The sequence below is a fragment of the Coloeus monedula genome, assembly GCF_965178545.1.
Source record: "Coloeus monedula genome assembly, chromosome: 14".
Classification (NCBI taxonomy): Eukaryota; Metazoa; Chordata; class Aves; order Passeriformes; family Corvidae; genus Coloeus; species Coloeus monedula.
Window position 1 is genome coordinate 18049820 of NC_138794.1, and position 19965 is coordinate 18069784.

Here is a 19965-nt window from a genome sequence, read left to right on the forward strand (position 1 = left end):
CATTTAGGAGATAGATAGATACATATACACAACCTATTACATCTTTTTTGTCCTCTTATTTCACTTACTAGCTCTACTTGTCTCTTCAAATCATTAGATTAGCTAATACATTAGTCATTTTTACCAGAGATTACTCACGTTTTGCCACGTTTTCTTTTAGGAAGGTTGCACTGAGTCCTTTGGAGAGTTGAGTCCTTGTCTCTCCTTTCAGGTGTCTCGGCGTTGCTCGTCTCAGCCCGGTGAGCTCCTTGTGTCATGGTAGTGATCCCTGCGGCTGCAGCAAGCTGGACTCTGCTCCCTGTGGAGCCAGCAGCGCTGTCAGAAGAGCTGCTGCCCTCCTGCCAGCAGCTCCTTCAGGCCTGGGGTGAGCAAACTTTACCTGTAGAGCTGCCAGCTCCAGTAGGAGGGAGCTGGCCTGGCTTATTGCTGCTGTCACTGGTCACATCTGGTTCAGAGCCCCGGTTGAGTTGTAAGACACAATTCTGTATGATTGCAAATGTGCTTCCAGCTTTGGGAAAAAAAGAGACTGTTCTGGAGGGACAAATATTTAATGTTTGTCTCCTGGCCTGTTTCCTCAGAATCTTAGGGTTAACCAAAAAAATTTGATTTCTTAAATCTAGATGTACAGTTTTTGTCACTGTTTTCTTTTCTAAGTCTCCTTTGGGAGGGAGATTGGAGTTACCAGCACTGTGCTGTCTCCCGAATAAACGGTGAGGTTTTTGCTAGATTGAGAAGCTTCCATATGTATGTTTGCCTGTCTTCAAAGGCCAGTTTCCATCAGTCTTATTCCCATTTCCTAAGTCAGCTGTATGCCCACATACTTTTTATTCTCCAGGCCTGCAAATGCAGTTTGAGCAGGATTCTCAGTTTTCTCAGTCTCACAAGACAGATGCACAGTACCTCATTCTTGACCATTTTCTCGTGCTGAGTGCTTAAAACAACTGGTTTGGGTAAAGTTTTTCATTCAAAATTGTTTGGGGTTGTTTTGTGTTGTAAAAATGTCAACTCAAAGTGAGATGTTAGGGAGCTAACATTTCAAAACAAGCCTGAGTCTTATATTTTAGTTTTGTCGTGCCGGTAGGTGTAACAATTGCTATCAGAAACCTCTGTTTGATTTAAATATTTGTAATTTTAGGCAAATGTTTCAGTATTTTGCTGCCTTAGGGATATAGTAAATAAAGTAATTTAAGGAGTACAAAGGCCAGGGAATAGACTCCTATTGATACTTGCATGGATATCAAATCAAGTTTCTGCTGTATTAGCAAAGCTTTATCTGAAAAACATTTACTTCTTACTCTGTCTTTGGAAGTATTACAAGGTTGCAAATAAATGGAGGGTGTATGTCTTTCTAATGTATGTGTAGTCTTTTGTTTTAAAGTTGTCCTCTTCATATGACTAATTAAATTGCTTTTGGCTGACTTACCGACCTGAGGAGGATGATCACAATGTAGAACTTTTCTTCTTGCATACCCAGGCACATTATCTGGAAAATGTGAAAATGTATTGGCTCCATTATACGTTTTTGTAAAATTACAAAACATGAAGTAAAGCCTTGGAAATGGCTCTACAAAAGATGTAAGTTCAATTTTATTTCTTCGTATCAAGTGATTGTTAAGGATCTTAATGTAGCTACATTTGTATGTCTCCAGTGTAAATACTTAACTAACAATTCAGCCTGTAAGTGACTCTAGGGTAAAGTTTAGTATAAGAGCATTTTCCATGATCATCGGTGTTATTGTAAATAATTCTAATTTGCCAATGTTTATTTCTGCTTAATCAAAGTAAGAGTCTGTTTTTATGTTACTTTTTAAAATTATGTAGCATATACTCTTCACAATAGCTTCACAAGGTCACTCATGATTTTTAAGAGGTTTTGTTTGTTGTGTGGTATTCCTCATTTTTCCTGCTATCAAAACCTGTGTATCAGTCGGTTTCATTCTTACAGGCTTGTCCTCTTTTTCTCTGGTGGCCGTGCATTGCTCCAGGTACAGCACAAGTGGCGAATTTGCCTTTTCCAAATGTGTTACTGGGTTTTGTTGGTCAAAATACAGTCCTGATAACAGCCCATCTAGAATGCTTGACAACATGAATTAATTTCTGGAAGAGACTTCCTGAGGTAGCAAAGGGAGTCAGGAGCAGTTCAAATTGGAAAATGGAGAACAAACCCCTGGACGTCATTGACAATGTTAATGCTCGTGTCTAGAAAGTATAAAAAATTGTAGAAAATTGTTTTCCAATAGAATTTATGCTCCTGAAGTCATGAGCTTTCTCTGAAAATCCGCTTCCCTCTCTGATCTTGGTTATCTTTCTCAGCAATCTAGTGGTTTACAGCAAGACCTGTGTTCTTGTGGAATTATGTATGTGTCTGAGTGTAAAAATAAATGCACTGTAACTGTACAGCTTCCATAATATGGAGGAATTAACCTGGAATAAAAACACTTCGAAAAAGAATCATGGGGGGAATTAAACTATTAGACACATTTGCAACATGACAGAAATCAGTGTAGCTCTTTGGATTTCTTTCAGCTGTGTTTTAGATAACTTTGTTTTGCTTCTGCAGAGACCTAATCTTGCAAGGCTAGAACTTTTATGCAGAGCAGCTGGAAGTAGTTAAAATATTGGAACCACTGCTGATTTGGTTGCATCCTCCAACATGACCAATCCTCAGTAAGTACCATGTGATACAACTTACTTTAAATGAAAGGGAACAGGCTGCTACTTGGAGAAGAATGATGTTGTGACTTCAGGAGGGTTTTGTATTTGTCTAAAGAGTGTGAATTAACAGAAAATAAGTGAATGATGCTGTAACACATGCCTGATGTGTTACCAACAGCAGTGGCTGAAAGCTAGAATGTTATGTTACTTTTACATCTGTTTATCTTTTTCCTGCCACCAAAGCTGTCTGCCAGCACAAGTCTGGTTTTCTTTTCAATCAAATCAGAATATATCTGTCATTTAGTCTAAGAGTACAGAAACTCAATACTGTTTGGGGAGGGAAGGTTGCACCAACTAATTTCCTTTTTCCTTTATGATACTGGAAATTTGATCATTGTGTGCTCTTTCATGCAAAACTGAACCAGCTTGGACTTTAAAACGTAAATGCCCACAGGATAGCACTAGAGGTGAAAATCAAAATTCTTGCTAAAATTAGCTTTTACCTCTGGATTTCTGATTTCAGATTGTTTACACAGGAATACGGTTCTGTTGGAAATTTAAAAATCTCATTACTTTCCGTTATTAGTTACACATGAATAAAATAAAAGCTTTTAGGTTGTTCAAATAGTACTTCCATTTAGCTCCTTTTTCTGCCACAGTATGACACAGCTGCAGTCTTTGCCTACCAAATACACTACATAAAACAGCGTTTTACTTTCTTGGGTAATTTTGGCAGCAGTTAATTCCTTTTAATTCAAGAGTAATGTCTTCCATCTGGAAGAATTAGTCTAATGGTGAGATTGACCAATGGAAACTTTCAACACAGAATTTTAGTTCCTTCACCCACATCCTTAAATTACATCCTTATACAAGACACACCGGTTAAGTGGTCTTCTAAAGTATTCTCTTATTTTTTGGGGGAGATAAAGGAACTACTAATCAGGTTTCTTAAATTGCTGGAAGATTTTAATAAGCTTTAAAATAAAATCACCAATGCAATTTTTGCAGTCAAATAGCACAGGGTTCTAAGAACTTTTTAACTGTACCCCTATGGAAAAAGAGTATCTTCACACCTGCTGTTGAAAACCTCTGACTATAGTCTGAGATTTCTTCCAAAGTTACCAGGCTCCCCCTGGAAGAAAGCTGGAGAAGTTTGTGCTTGCACCTACTTGGAATCAAACAGGGCAAGCAGCTTTGCTGGGTGCTGCAAAGATCAGCCCTTGATGTGCAAGTGGTGTCCTACAGCCCAGTCATCCTGTGCATGCACTTAGTAATGGTAGCGGATAAAGTTCCTACAGAAGTAGTATTTTGTTCTAAATGTGGGAGACATACACATTGTCAGACTGTTTTTCCCTGCCTGGAGTTTCCATTAGTGTTAGTGGGCTGCTGTAAGAATACATGATCAGATTTAGAAGCTGTACATAAGGTTAGTTAAGATAATCTTTATGGAGGAGGCCATACTTCTTCTGAATCATTGTTCCCTTTCAGAACTATTTTGAAATAACGTGTAACAGAATGATCCTTTTTGGGTGAGTGTAACAAAGCTGCCATCCATCAAAACTATTTGAATCAGTATTCAAATCTACAGTGGAAGAGAGGTCAAACTGCCTCAATTAACAGTTGATTTGTGTATAATTAATAAGTCTAGCTGTTCATTGCTCACTGATCTAATTTACCAAGCAGTGAGTCTTTAGTTGGCATAGTTACATGCCTTCTTTCTGTTTTGCACAAATGTTTTCCTTTTGGGTTCATGTATCTTTTCTGTATTTTTATAACACAGCCATTTATATTTAGTGCTTTTGAAGCAGATTCAGCGGAGTGAAGTGTTCTCCTTTGTGAGGTGTCTGTTGATACAGTGAAATCGACTAAAGTTTGGAGAGATTTGATCTGTCTCTTTAATGACAACACCTCCCTCAATGACCTCGTAGAGGCCTTTTAAGTTGCAGGCTCTTTGGGATTCTATGAAATTCTTGTCTCTAACTTTCTTTTACTTGCTTGATCATTTATATTTCTTTATGTGTATATGTGTGTTTATTACGTTTTCAGGCCTACAATTGAAGGCAGTGTTTCGGAAGTTGAGATCATTTCCCAACAAGTGGAAGAAGAGACCAAAAGCATTGCTCCTGTGCAGCTTGTTAATTTTGCTTATCGAGATCTACCTTTAGCTGCACTTGATCTGTCTGTGGCTGGGTCCCAGCTTTTGTCAAATTTGGACGAGGAGTACCAAAGAGAAGGGTAAGTACAAAGGGCAGATTTTTGTTGTGTAGTTTTAGATTACAGAAATTTCATGGCCTGTAAAACAGAAAATCTTGAGCTGGAGAAGTGTAGCCAGTTGTCCTCAAACTCTATATAAAATCATTGTCACAGGATGGAAGTGACCTTTTCTAATAACGCTAATCTGGGCTGCTTTACGGCTGTTTATCATTTTAAGTGGTTCATAGCTACTGTTTGACCACAGTACCATAGTACTGTTTGACCTTGAAGCTTTATCTCAGGAAAAACTAGATGAAACACCCTACCCTGTCAGACAAGCAGAATGGTCTGGTGAAAGCTCCTTGAGAAAGGTGTTTCAGGATGACGAGAGTTGACTGCCATGATTCTTGTACATAGCTGTACATCTCCTGACTGAGAGATAATATCTAGTACTGCTGATTCCAGGACAGACAGTGTACGTGTCAGCCAGTAATTTGAATTGTGTTATTTCCTTATGTGAGAATGTCGTCTTTGATAATGTACACAGTACAGGCATACTGCTCCCGTTTTTGTAGAACGGTGGTTGCAGGTTTACTGGAATAAAAGATCTTCATCAGTTCATAGCGTTTGCCCAAACATAGCCCAGTGTCAGATTATGTAGCATTGTTGTCCTACAGGACATTAGAAGTCATCCTTATGCCTTGTTCAGGCTTGAAGTGGCTGTAGGTGGACTGCTGTACTAAATTCTTTATGAAAGATTTGGGTCAACTGGAGAGAATCCAGAGGAAGGCAGTGAGAAAGATTAGAGGCTCAGAAAACCTGCCGTGGAGTACTGATTGAAATAACTGTGTTTCACATGGAGAAGAGACTTTGAGGGGAGCTTCTAAGAGACTTCTGTAAGGAAGGGAACAGCCTGTTATTGATCTCCATGATGTTTAGGACAAGAACTAAAAAGCTTGAATTGCAGCAGAGATTAGTGAGGGCAGCAAAGTGCTGGGGTAGACTGCTGGTATGTGTGGGAAGGAGGGGGATAGAGGTACAATTGCTGGATGTCTTCAAGAAGATGCATTTGTCAGGAATGATAACACTGTATTTAACATCCTTTGGGACAGAGATGAGGTGAGTGGTGGTGCCTGCCCTCCTGATTCTGTTCCCGGCTGTTCCCTGTGTGTCACACTGAACACAGTAAGGTCCAGTGAGAGCACTTCCCAGTAAGCCGTATAGAATGCTCACTGCTGAAGACTTTAAAAGACTTTAGATAAGCCTCCATTTATTAACAGTTCAATGTGTTTTAACCTGTGCTCTGTAATCAGCAGCGACCTGCTTGATCTCAGCTCAGCAAGTATTTTGTGTGGTAGTCAGGAAGCAAGATGTGGGGAAGGCTCTTGCCTTTAATTTCTTTCCAAATTGGACTTTTTGAGACTTCTCCAAAAAGTTGTTACTCCAAACAAGGGGAAATACGTTTCGAGTAGGTTATATAAGTATGGTACAACTGTAACATAAAATACCCTGCATAGCAAAAGAGGCACTTGAAAATTAATTTGAGTATGCAGGTGTAACCCTCAGGCTATTTTGGTGCTGAGTCAATACCAGTTTAGTTCAAATATGCATTTTTATAGATTTTTATGATATGAAACTCAATTCTTCACTGTGCCAAAGGGCACAGATCTCTAACTGTAACCCTTCGAACAGCTTTGCAGTCTTAAGCATGGAAATAGGCTTGTCATTCTTTTCTTCAGCAGAGATCTCTTCCTTCACACAGACTTCTTTTGTGGCTTTGTCAGTCTCAATGGAAATAAGCAGGTGCCATCCAGACCTCCCAACTATAGAGTAAATGCTCTGAAGTATGTTGAAAGCTTAAGTATGGGCGTCCCAATGCATTTTGGCCAAGTATGTTCAGCCACCTTGTGGGAATGGTGGCTTCTTCCTTTCAGAAGCATTCACTGCAGCTGATGCCATGAGAAATTTAGGAGCAGAGCTGGGCTTCAGAAGCCCAGCAGCAGAAGTAAAATACTATCCCTGTTCCACCTCCTGGCTTGGTTGGGAATATGTCTAGTTTTATGAATGGTGTAGTTTCTTTCCCATGGCTTTGTTAGTTGTAACTGGCTTCAATCAGAGTGAGAAGGAGGTAGGGTGGGTCAGATCAGTTTGATACAGGAACTGGCAGCCACATCTCCCTTATGTTCAAAGAGAGGGATGTGGGGAGGGCAGCACAGGAGGTGGCAGAAAATGTCAAAATCCCTGGAGTTTCTGCCAGCATCCATCTTTGTAACTGAGGCTCTGTTACCCAGTGCTGCTGTACAGAGTGCAGGTGGAGATACCAGAAGATATTGCTGATGCTAGAGAGTATAAAAGATTCCCTTCCCTGGAAGTCTGCCTTTTGTTGCAGACTCCATGTGTTACTTTCTATATGCATTTCCCAGAGAATTTCAGGGAAGGTGCCAGCCTGCATGGACCTGCATGTGTGGCTCTGTTCTAGATCTGCAGCTGATCTAGCCAAGCTGTAGTTGTTTTAATTGCAAGGCTCTGGCACATCCCTGTGCTTGGACAAGACTGGGTAGTTGTTACAAGCTACAGTTATCCATGACCTTGTTGGACAGCATAATTGTCCACAGTCACTAGTTCCTGGTTACTCTGGGCATTTACCAGTAAGTCTTCATTTCCTTCCATGGAGCAGCAAGAGAGACATCAGACTAGAGATGAACGAGAGCACAGGAAAGGAGTCTTCTGATTTAGCGGTTTAGTTGTGTGTGCCTCAAGGTGCACACAAGGTTCTCCTCTATCTTGCCTTCTTAAAGGCTACAAGGTGTTCAGGGTCCAAGCACAGATGTGACCTGATTGCTACCTAGGGGAGCTTTTTGTTTCATCTGAGGGAATGTTTCTCTTAATAAAGCCGATATTAATAGGCAATCAGGAGTAGGTGGGTCATAACCCTCTTTGTGTGCCTGGAAACTGTGAGATGGCATCACACTAGCTACCCCTCCCACAGGACAAGAAAAAAGGAAAAAGAAAATTTTAGTGTGCTTTAACTTGTTAGACAGACCATATGTAAGCTGGCATTCCAATGGCCATAATACTGGAATAAAAGTCTTACTTTGTGCAGTTTGATAGGTCTTTGCTTTTTCAGATCAAATTCTCATGGCAGTCAGTTCCTGTCTGTTGGTGTTGTCGAAGGAATTTTGTGGACAGTTTGAGCTGGTTTTGTCAGAAATTTAGGTAACAATGCTGATCACTGTGCTAAGCAACAAAGAAAGGACTTCATATTAGAGGCACATTAAGTCTGTCCCTGATGTCCACCTGTAAGTAGTGAAAGGGTAATCAGGCAAGAAAAACCGTTCTGCTCTACCTGAAACCCTCAAACAAAACACAAAATGTGTTGTCCTGAATTTACCGGGGAGGCTGTGACTGCACTGAACTCAGTTTGCAGGAAAAGAGTATGCCAACATTTCTTTAAGGAGACTAATCACCCAGAAAGGTGAGATGATTTTTAAATGTTAACGTTGCTTTAAATGCCACTCTTAATTTCTTTTTTTTCCAGTCGAGTATTCTGTTTTTCAAAAAATAGTTTCTCTTTAGTGCTTTTTTTGCATCAAGTCCAATAAAAGTGATGGAGAATAGCAGAAAAATTGTCAACATGCAGAAAGTAATACATGGATAGGGAAAAGCTCTCCTTTCTATATTTTCTGTAAGTTCCAGTTAGGAGGTATCAATCACAATAAATTATTTAAAAATTTACAGATAATTACACTACAGACTATATATTTGTGTGTGTGAAGATAGACAATGAGCCTCTCTCTTGATAAAGATCTGTATTTATTGGGGGTTGAGAAACAAGGGGGGAGAGATATACACCAACTTTTAAATTATTTGTTGTATTTGTTTTAAATTGCAGCTCTTGAGTTTTAATGTTAAACATCTGAAACATGAAGGTGCTTTCAAATACTGTGTTTTACATCAAAAGCTGTAAAGTTTGTGAGTTCACACAGTTAATGTGACTCATTTGACATTAGCTGTAAATAGTCACGCTGTTGTAATTTAATAATTTATGATCATCTGTTCATAGCCTTAGATTTGTTTGGTCACAGCTAGAAAGGGCATTAAATAGTGGGAATATCTGAAAAAAAGAAAACCATAAGGAGAGAGAGAGAAAAGAAGGGAAACCGAAACTGAACAGAGATTTACAGAGATGCAGAAATTAACACAGAGAAGAGCTGTGAGTTCACATTTTAAACTGGTTGCAGGACCTTGCTGGTGAATGTATTCCCCCATCCTGGGAAAGATCTGTCTTCTGTAATTGTACCAAGTAGTAGATGCCATTATTTTGGTTTTCGTATTCATCTTTCAGATATTGCTTGGATCTTTTTGAGGTATTTTACTTGTGCTCTCTACAAAGCTTAAAGGTGCTTTATCTAAAGGAACTTCACTAGATCAAGTGCTCACATTTTTCTTGTTTTCTGCTTTTCTTGTCTTTATCTGGTGGCGTAATTAAAAATAGTCCATTTTCTGAAAAGTTTTGTATACCTCATGCAGATCCCGGGTGCATGGTGAATAATGAGGTCCAAATCCAAGACAAAGTGCAAAGGTTTTGGAGGGCACAACTATTTCATGTAGCAAGCAAGCTCCTTGCATTTACAAAAGTGACTTGTAATTTATTTTTAGCTGCCAGTCATAGTCTGAATCCAGAAAGATGGTGCAAAATCCTAACACGAGGATGCAGTGAATGAGACTGTAGTGCTGATGTGTTCTTTGTGCAGTACTATATCACTGCTATCTCGGTGCTGTGGTCCCAACAGACCTGCACTGCAGCAGAAAAGGAGCATTCAGCTCAACAGAACCTTTGAGGTGCCCAGCTCTTCAGCAGAGAAAACATGAAATTTTGGGCTATGTTACAGGGGTATTCAGTGATCTAGAAATTTCTGTTTCTGTACACAGCCTTTTAAGTGTTTTGTTTTGTAAATTTTGTTTCCCAGAATAACTCATTACTGTGTTTATCCCAGTACCTAAGTGCTTTGAGTGTGTCCCTCCCATGTCTTTTATCAATTGGTAGAGAGAGCAGTACTGTAAGTAAGACAAAGACTTAATTTTCTAGCTCAGTGATTTTAAGATTTTTTTCGGTTTGGAGATATTTCTGTATTTTTCCAAGAGAACTTGCTTTTCCCAGGTAATTTTTGTGGGTAGAAATGTAGCAATTGTAGCCCACAGATCACTGTTTGCAGAGCTCTTTACTGGAGACTGGAAATTACATGGGTCTAATTTGTCTGGCTTGACACTGGAATTAATTGTCTAAATTGGGGAAGATATGGCTTGGGGGCAAAATTTGAAATATGGGTAAGCAATGGGACAGAGGGGAAATGTGGAAAAGAGGAGTATTTGTCTGAAAGGCAGGTCTGTAAAAAAAATCAGCTAAATGCTGAGCAGCAATCTAAAAGCAAATCAGATCTTAGGATTGCTTAGGAAAAGGAGCAAAGAATAAAAGAGGTGTTGTGCTGTTGTGCCTCTCTGTATATCCAGGCTTTGCCCACGTCTTGAACACGAGTGCAGTTCTGCTCCCTGTCAAAAAGGATATGGTAGATATAAAAGAACTGGAAAAGAATCAAAGGAAAACAGTGATCAAAGATGTGCTACAACTTCCATTGGAGATTACTACGTAAACTAGAACTCTGCAGTCTGGAAAAGAAGGCTGACTGAGATTTGACTGATATTACAAAGTCAGTGACACAGAGAGGTTAAAACAGGTTTGACACCCACACACCCCCTCCAAATACAGTCTCTAAGGTACCTTAATAGATTAAGGCCCAGTTCCAAAGAAACAAAAAGAGTTTGCTCTTGGCACAGAGGGCAGTAGATGCCTGAAGATACTTTCTGAAGGATGTGTGGCTGAGAGTAGCTTATCCCCCCAATGGGAGGTTGGATGGGTTTGTGGAAACGAAATTCATTGAAGGTTACTAAATACAATGTGAGAAAACACATCTGTCTCAGGAAGTGACCAAATGGTAAAGAATTGGATGCTGTGAAAATGTTAAGGGGAAGGATTTATATGTTTGCTATGTTCTTAGTCATCTGGAGATATCTACTCATGACCACTGTTGGAGACAGGTTGCCAAGCCTTTGTTTGGTGTGTTCTGGTATGGCTGCTCTTATGTTTCTTAAAGAGAGTTTTTGAGGCTGACGTTAATATTTCACTAAAGATCTTAACATAAAAAGGAAAAACCTAATAAGCAATTTTCTAGTGTGAGGGGTAGAAGGCCAGGTAATCACAGGATGTCTGTGAGCAAAGGGTGTAATATACACCTATAAAGAAAGCACAAATGATCCTAGAAAGCTTCAAGTACTTCAAATAGAGCTGGCAATCATTCATGTAATTAATTAAACCTATTCCAAAATATTATCTATGGCTCCAGTTGTCTGTATTCACATGCAGAAGAGGCTGCTAGGATAGTTACAGAAACTGAGGGTCTGTTCTACAAAAAGCATGGGCTTTAATTAAATTACAGAAGTGGCTGCCATTACTGTGTATAATGCATCGTGGGCAAAATGCCAGCTAGGGAAAAGACCTAATCAAGCTCAAGAACAATATTGGCACAAGAATGAGTGTGTATAAACTGGCCATGGGTGAGTTTAGGAAGAAAAAAGGGGGGAATATCTCTTGCCGTTTGAGCAGCAGAGTTTTGCAGGAGTCTTCCAAGAAATGCCATGGGGCTTGAAATAGTACAAGTTTTAGTGGGGGAAAAGATGAGAGTCTTCTCAATAGTTAAAGTTCTGTAGTTAAACCAAGCTTGTAGAAGTCCAGAAAAGAGGTGCAGAGCTCTGTTTGTTCCTTGGAGTTGGCTGCTCAAGGCCTCCAGCTGCTCCCTGAAGCCTGCTGTGAGGCTCTGCTGTGTTGTCTCAGCCAGATTTTGTATTGTTATTTAGCCTGTGTTCCTGTCACTTCCTGACCATGGCCTTTCTGCTCCTTCAGATAGCAATTTGGATCTCATCCATCCTTCTGTTTTCTGATCATAACCATCTTGTGAGGTGCAAACACTTGCTGTTTAGCCAAAAGAAAGAAAAAAAAGGGTAAGGTATAATGCAGATTTTGGGGTATTTGTTTACAAGACCAGAAAATAGAAACAGTGACAGCTGTTAACAGCTTGAAAAAACTGTTTGTAGTGATTCCTTACCAGATAAATATGTTCAACCCTTCCCAGTTTTGCCTTATGTTCTTTCCTTTCCAAGCTGTTTATTAGTAAGACTAACAGGATGATGACAGATTGGTTTTGCACAAAGCCATGTGTGAAAGTATTTTTTTAAAGAATTACCCCTCGTAAAATTCCACTAAATATATTTTAATGTCTCAGAACAAAACCTTACGGCCCAATGTCACCAACAATTTAAAAATTCCTGTGCTAGTACATTTATTTACTTCATCCAGGCATTGCAAGAAAGGTAAATGATATTTCTGTTGTAGAGACAAAGTAGCTGAAATACCTGATGAATCTGTTTGAAGTCATGCAGGAAAGTTTTCCGAAGTCAAACTTGTCTGTGAGTTCAAGCAAACACAGTCAGGACACCAATAGAATGTGTACTTAATCTCTGAACAAAATAGGGGACTTTGTTACTAGTTTGTGGGGTTTTGGTTATTTAGTTTTTTGTTTGGTTTGGGGTCTTTTGTCTGAAGTGAGGGGGAAAAGGTCTTTTACTTGTCTATGGTTAGTATGAAATCTCTTCATAAATTTGAGCTGTGTAAGTTATATTTTGGTTTGTTGGGCTTTTTGAAAATTCTGTGTAGCTGACTTTCTAATCTGAGCTTAAAATTTTAAGTGTAGCTTTGCAGTGTCACAGGTGAAATGGCCAGAATTTGGAAGGTAAGTTTAAACGCTCACTAATTCTGGTAGGGGTTTGTTTTTCTCCAAAACCATATTTCTCATCTGTTGAATGGATGAGCCCTTGCACATCAGAAGGGAGAGAGAGAGAGAGAGACTACTCTGCTAAAACAGGTTTCAGGGTTAAAGAGGTGAGATTTGTGTATTAGGGGTCAGGGTGGTTAGCATGTCAGCCTGTAGACAGCGGTGTGCAGGTGCTGGTCCCTGTCCATCCACAGGCCAAGTGTCCAACTAAGTCACCTTGGTGTAGCAAGTTAGGATACAGCACTGAAGGTGGTTCTTCAGTGCATAAATTTCAAATACATTTATGTCTTTGAAATCGCCTTATATATGAGTGTGATTTTTTAATATATGACTTTTTCTGAGTGTGATACAGGTGGAATTATGCAGGTGAGCTGCACTTGACTGCTTAAGCTGATTGCTTTTTCAATTGTAAACTGATAATTTAATTCAGAAGCTTTTTAGAATTGGTGTTCTAAATATTGAATAATACTACTGAACAGACAGAGAAAACTCCATGTTATTTAGGACTCTATAAGTAATTAAAGCTTGAGTAACAATTATCGTGTGTATTGTATGTCAAGTATGACAGTTGGTTTACTCTTACTGGTACATTTGGTATATTTAAAAATCTTAACTATGCAGAGCTTTTAAAGGCAGGTACTTGGGCCCTCTACTGATGGTTCTGTGAATAGGAAAAGCTGCCCTGCAATATTAAAACACTGGCATAATGGGTCTTTTGAAAAAGGGAAGATAAATATAAACAGAGAATAGAACTAAAGCCTGTTATGTTTAAACAGAGCCGTCCCTCCTCACTGTTTTTAGAAATAGCTAAAAAACCCCAATCCTAAGCCCAAAATCACAGTTGCATTAAAAACAAGTTATCCTGTTTTGAGATTATGTGAAATAAAATCCATTAAATGATCAAGTTGACAAAAAGGCTTTGTCCCAATGCCTTTTTTTTTTGCTTTGTGTTTTAACACAACCTATTTAAAATCTAGTGCATTCTGTATTCAGGCTGGAGCCACAACAGAGTTTAACCTAAGGGCAAGTTCCTGATAGTAGCACTTGTCAAATCTTCTCTGAAGCTTTGAGAGTCAATTGAGGAGGTCTTTTACAGTCAGGCAATCAGGCAATCTGACTACAAGTGTTGTTGATATGCTTAATTCTGAGAAGCTGCTTGAAAATGTTGAGTCTCTGAGCGCTGCTTGGCATCACTTTCTCCCTCATTTGTGAGTATGTCAGAGAACATTTTGTGGTGTTTTTCCAAGTGTTTGATTATAACATGAGTTATTGAGTCTAGGACTGTTTATTAGGAATTGATCAGTATCATCATATTTTCTTGTACACCACTGATTTCTGTGTATTGATATTTTAGTTAGTGGGGTTACTGCATCACACTTGCAGCTTTTTAAACCCTGTTAAATAAATCATGTCAGCTTTTCATTACCTAATGTGTATTTACAGTGCTTTGAAAATCTGAAGTGTCAGGCAACCATCCCATCTGAACTTTCTGAGGTGAGCCAGTACAGGAACATTGCAGAACACTGTGATGAGAAATGATGTGATACTGCATCAAAGTGACGGTGAGGGGGAGGAGTTAGGAGATAAACAGTATCAGGATGGGCTTTATGCTTCTGAAGTCCCTGCTACTGTTACTCCTATTACCAATACTCCTAAAAGAAAAAAAAGTATTTTTTAGCAACCCTCTTGTAAATGTGTATCAGCATTAGCACAACACTAATGCAACGTTTACTGTTTCATCAACTTCCCTCCAGAGTTCTGGTCCTCAGAACTCAGCCTCCTCACAGCTTCCTGCATCCTGCCGAGACCTTATTTTTCCTCTGAAAAAGGGTGACCTCATCCAAACTAGGTTTGGGAGCGGTCCCTGGTGCATGCTGTCCCTCCAAACTCTGGCAAGGTAATTCTTGGCCTGATCCACAAACAGATTGGTGAGAGTTGGACAAATAGCCAGGTGAGAGAGCCTTGACCAGAGGCTTGACACTTTGCCAGGCTGCGTACCTTTGCTACTATAAAGTGTAGCTGTGGAGTCACTGAGCTTATTCTTTGGTGTTTTCCAGACTCCTGTTGTTCTTTTCCATGATGTCATGGACTGATTGTTGCAACCCAAATTTGGCAGCCCTTGTCGGATCTGTCTCGTAGTAGAGCAGGTATAAAGGTGCATGACCAGAAAATTCAGTAGCAGAGAAATCCTTTAAAAAAAGTCATTAACTTCTAAATAGCATAGTCCTTGGTACTCACTGATAAGTGAATGCAGCATGTATGTCAAGATAAGAGCACATGAACACTAGTGAGATAGGAAGAAAGTGGAAATGTGTATGATAATTAGGGCTGCATGACTCAGTACATTGAAGGCACTTGGACACCACTACATTCCAGAGCTGGGGAGATCCCAGGGCAAAGGTTTTTCTTACATTTTTCTTGGTAAAGAAACTAGTGAAAGTGAACTTTGAAAAGTCTTTGTGCATTATTGCTGAGTGTATCCATAACAGCAGAACTTAAAATTTTGAGTTCACTGCTCTTTAGCTCTTTTCCTTTTTCACTTCTTCTTCTTTTCTTTTCTTGTTTTTCCCTTAATTTTATTTCCTTAGATCTAACTGGCTAAAACCATGCTGTGGGAGACGAGCAGCTGTGTGGCAGGTATTTTTGCTCAGTGCAAGTCTCAACAGTTTCCTGGTAGCCTGTGTAGTATTGGTGGTGATTCTTCTGACTCTGGAACTCCTAATAGATATAAAGCTTCTCCAGTGTGAGTAGGAGGAATTTTTTTTTTTTTTTTTTTTTAATTTTTTTTTAGTTTTGATGAAAAAAGGCTTACCTTGCTGGGCGGTTTTTGAAGGGGGAGGATGTTGGGGATGTTTTTTTCCTACCATTTAAATGATTACTAGGCTAGGTAAGAAATGTGTTCTTGTGGAACCCTGGTATAGTGAAGTCAGTCTCTTCCTTATTAGTCTGACCAAATCCAGGTCAAATAACAAATTCAGTACAGGACAAATTTTCAAAGGATGCCAGCAAAATGTACGTGCAGAGATTCACACGTGTTGTCATTAGTACTTGAAAAGCTCTGTCCTCTACAGACGTATTACTTATGCGCAGAAGAAAAATCTGTGCATCATTAATCTCTGGTACCCGTCACACGTGGATATACAAAAGCGATGAACATATAAAAATAAATAGGGTATTTGGTGTTACCTCTTATTAATTTACTTCTGCTCAAGTGGATAGGAAGTGAAATTATAGCCTTCTAGCTTGTAATGCACTGAAATGATACAGGCTTTCATTCTACTTTGCTAACACACTATGAGTGAAATAATGGCTTAAATGGAGTTTTGCTTTATCTGAATTCACTCTACACAGGTTCCACAATGGAAGTTTTAATGCTGCTGTTTTGCTTCCTAATTCTTTTTTTTTTCCTCTACTCTTCTTTTCCTCCATTCCACCCCTTTTTTTCTTTTTTTCTTTTATGATACCATGTTGACTTGACCACAAACACCACCTACGCTTTCCCCTGTGGTAAATGTTGAGGAGCAGTCTCTAGGATCTCCATGCAATCTCAGATGTGTTGAAATGGCAGCTGGGGTTCAGACAATCGCATAAATGCAAGAATACATAGCACGAAAGAGTCATGGTCTGGTGTCTTCTGTGGCAACTTTAAACTGAACAAACAAAATTTTTATTCTCTTGAAGTCCTTTTACTGTTGTAATTTGTCAATTGATTGTAGTGGAGTAAAGATTTGGGTATTGCAATTGTATTAAGATGACTTTAAGGGACTTTACTGATAATTGCAGCCATTTCATAAAGTCTGTAAGATGAATAAATGACTGTGTGTCATTCCACACTGTTGCTCACCATTTCCACCCATCTGTCCGTACTGCACACACTGTTCTGAGCATGGCCCCACCATTACAGCTGTTTTCTCTGGTCGCTCACCAGTTTTGGATGAGGAAGTCCAGGATTTGGATGAGTCTGCCACTTTCAAAAAAGTCAGGAATGCTCATTGTTGGTGTAAGTCCTGAAGAACTGAACACGGAAGAAGCTTTCAACAATATTTGTTGAAGTGTCACATCTTTTTGTTTATGTAGAGAAGTTTCACTTCCTGTAGAGACAAACAGTTTACAGACTGTTGATTTCTCTGAGTTTTAACAGTTTTGGTTACTCTCCTCTGGAAGCACCCACTTTCTCACCATTTATTTTCTGAAGAACTTTCCAAAGATAGCTTTCCAAAGATAGGCATCATTGCTCCTCTGCATGTCTGGTGCGTATAACACTGTTGAAAGCTCTGCAGCTTACACCTTGTGCACAACCTGTAGGTGTTTGGTTGAGCTGGGTGACTTCACTGTTCAGAGGTGGCCCCTGCCTGGGTGGATTTTCTCGGGATCCATTCCACTTGTGTTACTACTTTACAGTTTAGCTAATGAATCATCATAAAGCCATGAGGCTTTTTCCCTTTGCCAAGTTTGGGTACCTTCCATCTTGTTTTAAATCAGATACAGGCTGGCTGGGAGATGCTGATAGAATTTTTCCAGCTGTGCCTTATGAGGGATGTGTGTCACATTAAGGTTTTGAAAACCCATTAGCCCATAACTATGTTTCTCAAAAATGTAATTATGGTTTTAAAGAGTTCTTTATTCTTTATAAAACCAAGCAGTGCATTAAGATACTTTACAGCACATCACTTCCAATTCTGTCCATAATGACAACTGCTAATCCGTGCTATAGACTGTAATTACTTAGGAAGCCTCCCTTTATTAAAAGAAAACCAAAGCAACCAACCAAAAAAAAATGCAGCAGAAGCAACCTGGTGTTTTCTTTGGCTGTGACATTTTTAGAGCATATTTTTTCTCTGCTACTTTCAGTGTAATCTTTGGTTGCATGATGCACTTCTCCTATGCACGAAGCTTTTGGTTTCAGAGATGGACACCAGATTTGCAAACTAGGACACACACATGAAAAGGTCGGAGACCTTTTAGGGTATTTGGGGGAAAGAAACTCAGGAAATCATGTTAGTACTGCCCTCCTTCTGCAGTCAGCTTCCTGAGCAGTGTGGAGCTGAGAAGCTCTGCTCCTGAGCTGCCGGCCCTGTGCCCTGGCTGCGGCCGTGCAGAGCTGTGCAAAGGGAACACTGCCTGTGCTGCAGCCGAGCCTCAGTAACGCGGGGTTCAGGGCTTGCCCAAACCAAGAGCATCACATACACATGCTTGCAGTGTATATCTGCCAGGAAATCAGAGGGAACAACATCCACTGAAGGCAAGGGTTTCTACTACGAGCTTCTGTAATGGTCACTCAGCGTTTGTCAGGATGCATTTTCGTCCCAAATTCGTGGTTGCTGTATCTTTTTGAGTCGCTAGGGGGCAGATGGAGCCTTTATGTCAGTCGATCCCTGTTGGAAAAACTGCATCCAAAGGGTTTCTGGTTCTTCAGGCTGCCCAGTAAAGATAGTGCCTTAGGATAACTTTATTGTATTTTATTTTGCTAATTTGTTTCACTTTTAAGTAGTTCCTCTGCTGCAGCACAGCAAATGCTCACTCATCCAAGCCCCAAAAGAGCTTCAGCCGTGAGAGTTCCAGTGGCAGCACATACTCAGTTTTATTTGTATCCTGATTTCTTCCTACATCCCTCTCCTCTCCTTCTCATATTAATCGATTCTGATTTAAAAATAAAATTGTTCATTTAGTGTGTGCCCTGTATGTTCTTGGGACATAGTTAATTCTGCCACCGCCTTGCACCTCTATGCACACAGCCACTGCTTGCCTTACACTGTCATTCTGACACTGCAAGACTGCACAGACTGCTCTGGTCTGTCTGCTGTGGAGATGGTAGACTCACAAGTACCCTGAATAAGGAGAGAATGTTTTCTCTTCGTTCCCTTAATCCAAACTTAGGAGCATGTGGAAGTAGGAATTGCTAGCAGTTGAGTTAGTGGGCCGTGTCAACTTCGCATTTTTCTGTCAGCGTGAAATGTATTTTGAAGCCCATTTTGAGCACTAGCTTTTAACTACCTGTTCCAGTTTAAGTACTGATCATCTGAGCTGAATTGTCAGAGACTGAACACGAGAAATAATGTGGGGATTGTAGAGCATTCTGTTTCCTTACTGAATCCTAACTCTGGAATTTTAGGTACACAGGAGTCGGTCACACATCTCGTACTAAAGCAGTGCATGGGGCGAGAACATAAAGCAGTGGCAGAGCATCAAAGACCTGAGCTGTGTGTCTGCCATTGCTTACCAGCAGGAGTGTCTGTAAAAGCTCCAGTGAAGAGCTGCTAACATGGTGAATTAGGGTGAGCAGCTGGCAGGGCTGGAGTTCCATGTCCCATTGCATCCCATCTTCTTTGTGGTACTTCCATTGCAAAATTTAAGAAAGCAAGCTTTATCCTGTGTAAGTTGTGGCAGTACTAATTATACTAAACCTAAGTTGCACTCTGCTACTATAATGACCCTTTGTTGTATTATATTAATTGCAGTTTCAAGTGCTTCCCAGTTTGCAGGAGTAATTCACTGGATCAGCCTAGTCATCCTCTCTGTTTTCTTTTCAGAGGTATGTATAACCAGTCTTTCACCACATACAGAACTGCAAAGTATTTTTAAGTTGTCACTGGAATTAGCAAGAGTTTTACAGTAGTTTGACTGTAATTAATGTAGTACAGTGTATTTTAAGGAAAAAAACAAGCAAAAATGTACTGTTGCTGCTTCTACTTAGCAAACTAAAAAATGTTTTTTAGATTAGCACTGTTTGTCAGTTACTTAGAACTGGTAAGGAAACATGGAAGAGGAGATATTGCCTTACAAATTATAATTGGAAAGCTGCAGAAAGAAATAATAATCTCTGAACCACTACAGGCACTGGACACAGGATAGTTTGATCCATTTGTTATCAGTGTCATTGGGTATAAGGTATAGGATTAAGATGAAGATATGTTTTTCAGGGATAAAGATCCACAGGAGTTTTTACAAAAAGATCTGTTTTGAGAATGGAATTATCTCCTCTCACGGTTTATTAAGGTAGTTTATATATTCCAGGTTGCTGCAGATAGACCTAGTCAGAGAATGAAACTAATGGTGAATTTCTTTGCCAAAATGTGTATGAGTGTATGCATTGGAAAAGGCTCTAATCATGATGTAACAAATGACCAAACTGGAATAATCTGCTTTTCTGAGCTTTCAGCTTTGTTCCAGAAAGAAATCAGTGGAATTGAGACATTGAGTCTGCTGCTGAAATATTCAAAAGTGCTTTTAT

General features: G+C 39.6%; 1 protein-coding gene across 1 annotated transcript in view; it reads left to right on the plus strand.

Annotated features, from left to right (window-relative positions):
- Positions 1–234: 234 nt before the first annotated feature.
- TMEM266 (transmembrane protein 266) overlaps positions 235–19965 on the plus strand; it is a 57709-nt gene continuing 37978 nt past the window's right edge. Inside the window, exons 1-6 of the mRNA XM_082290353.1 lie at positions 235–364; positions 1475–1575; positions 2561–2667; positions 4702–4890; positions 15323–15477; positions 19193–19266. Coding sequence (XP_082146479.1) covers positions 2654–2667; positions 4702–4890; positions 15323–15477; positions 19193–19266 — 432 coding nt within the window. The 5' untranslated portion in view covers positions 235–364; positions 1475–1575; positions 2561–2653. The remainder of the gene's footprint in view (positions 365–1474; positions 1576–2560; positions 2668–4701; positions 4891–15322; positions 15478–19192; positions 19267–19965) is intronic.